The 1,177-nt window shown below is 67.5% G+C and overlaps 1 protein-coding gene across 1 annotated transcript in view; it reads right to left on the minus strand.

Annotated features, from left to right (window-relative positions):
* MEPCE (methylphosphate capping enzyme) overlaps positions 1–1,171 on the minus strand; it is a 3,015-nt gene extending 1,844 nt beyond the window's left edge. The window contains exon 1 of the mRNA XM_010582850.1: positions 10–1,171. Within this exon, the coding sequence (XP_010581152.1) occupies positions 10–1,143 (1,134 nt within the window). The 5' untranslated portion in view covers positions 1,144–1,171. The remainder of the gene's footprint in view (positions 1–9) is intronic.
* Positions 1,172–1,177: the final 6 nt, after the last annotated feature.

The raw sequence follows: 1,177 nt of genomic DNA on the forward strand, positions 1-1,177 counted from the left end.
CACACTCACCGTGACGAAGACGACATTGTGAGGGAAATCGGCGGCCCCGGGCCCGTCGGGGGGCAGGCGGGGGGCGGCGATGGGACCCCGACTGGCCAGGAGAGCAGCGGGAAAACCCTTCCGTGCCCCCCCTCCGCTGTTCCCCCCTCCTACTCCAGCCGCTTCCGCTTGAATCTCCTCCGACAGATAATGCCGGATATTCTGCCGGGCCGAACGGATCAACCCCCCATCAATGTCCAACCCCACCACCCGGGCGGGTCCCCAACGTTTGGCGATGCTGAGGGTGAGATGTCCCACGTTGCACCCCACGTCCAACACCTCCTTCCCCGCAAACCACTCGGGGCGCATGGCTCGCAGCCGCCCGTCCTCGCAGTCGGGGTTCCGGTAACCATAATATTTGCAGTAATTGCCGTATTGGAATTTCTGAACTTGGCGACGTTGACGTTGCTGCTGGGAAACTTTTCCGGGGGGTTTGGGTTTTTCCGGAGGGGGACGGGTTCCTTCCGATTTACTGCAAGTCCGTCGACGTTTCCGATGGCGGCCGGTGGCGGGGCAGGCGGTGGCACATGGCGGCGGGGTGGCGGCGGTGGTGGCGGCAGGGAGGACATGAGGGCAGGCAGCCTCATCAGTGGCGGTAGCGGTGACGGCGGCGGCGGCTCGCTGCTGGCCGCGGTGACGGTGGCGGCGACGAGCGGTTTTGGCGGGGGAAGCTAAACGCAGCCCCTCACCTGGGGCGTTGAGGCTGAGGGGGTCGGTGATGTCGCGAGGGACCAGGATCTCGACAGGGTCGCGGCCGCGGGCGGGAAGGGGGGAGGATTGCGGGGTGCGGGCGTTGAGGGCCCGGCTCACCTCCTCGTCCAGCAGACTGTTGAGGTTTAAGGGGTCGAAGATGTTTCCACCCAGCAGGAACTCGGAGGGAAGCACCGGGCCGCACTCCGAGGCCGCCCGGCGACGCCGTTTCCACGCCGGTTGCTTGGCCCCGCAGCTGCTACGACGTTTCCCTCCTCCCGCCGACCGAAAACCGTTACGTGGCCGCGGAGCCTCGGCGGCGGGGGAAGCTTCTTCCTCCTCCCGGACGCCGCCAGTGGTGGAAGATGAAGAAGGAGGCGGCGGTACCAGGAAGGCCTCTGGCTCGGCCGCCATGGCGGACCGCCCCGCGCCTGCGCGCTGCGCCCCG

This window comes from Haliaeetus leucocephalus, unplaced genomic scaffold, assembly GCF_000737465.1.
Source record: "Haliaeetus leucocephalus isolate CR32 unplaced genomic scaffold, Haliaeetus_leucocephalus-4.0 Scaffold83, whole genome shotgun sequence".
In the NCBI taxonomy this organism is placed as follows: domain Eukaryota; kingdom Metazoa; phylum Chordata; class Aves; order Accipitriformes; family Accipitridae; genus Haliaeetus; species Haliaeetus leucocephalus.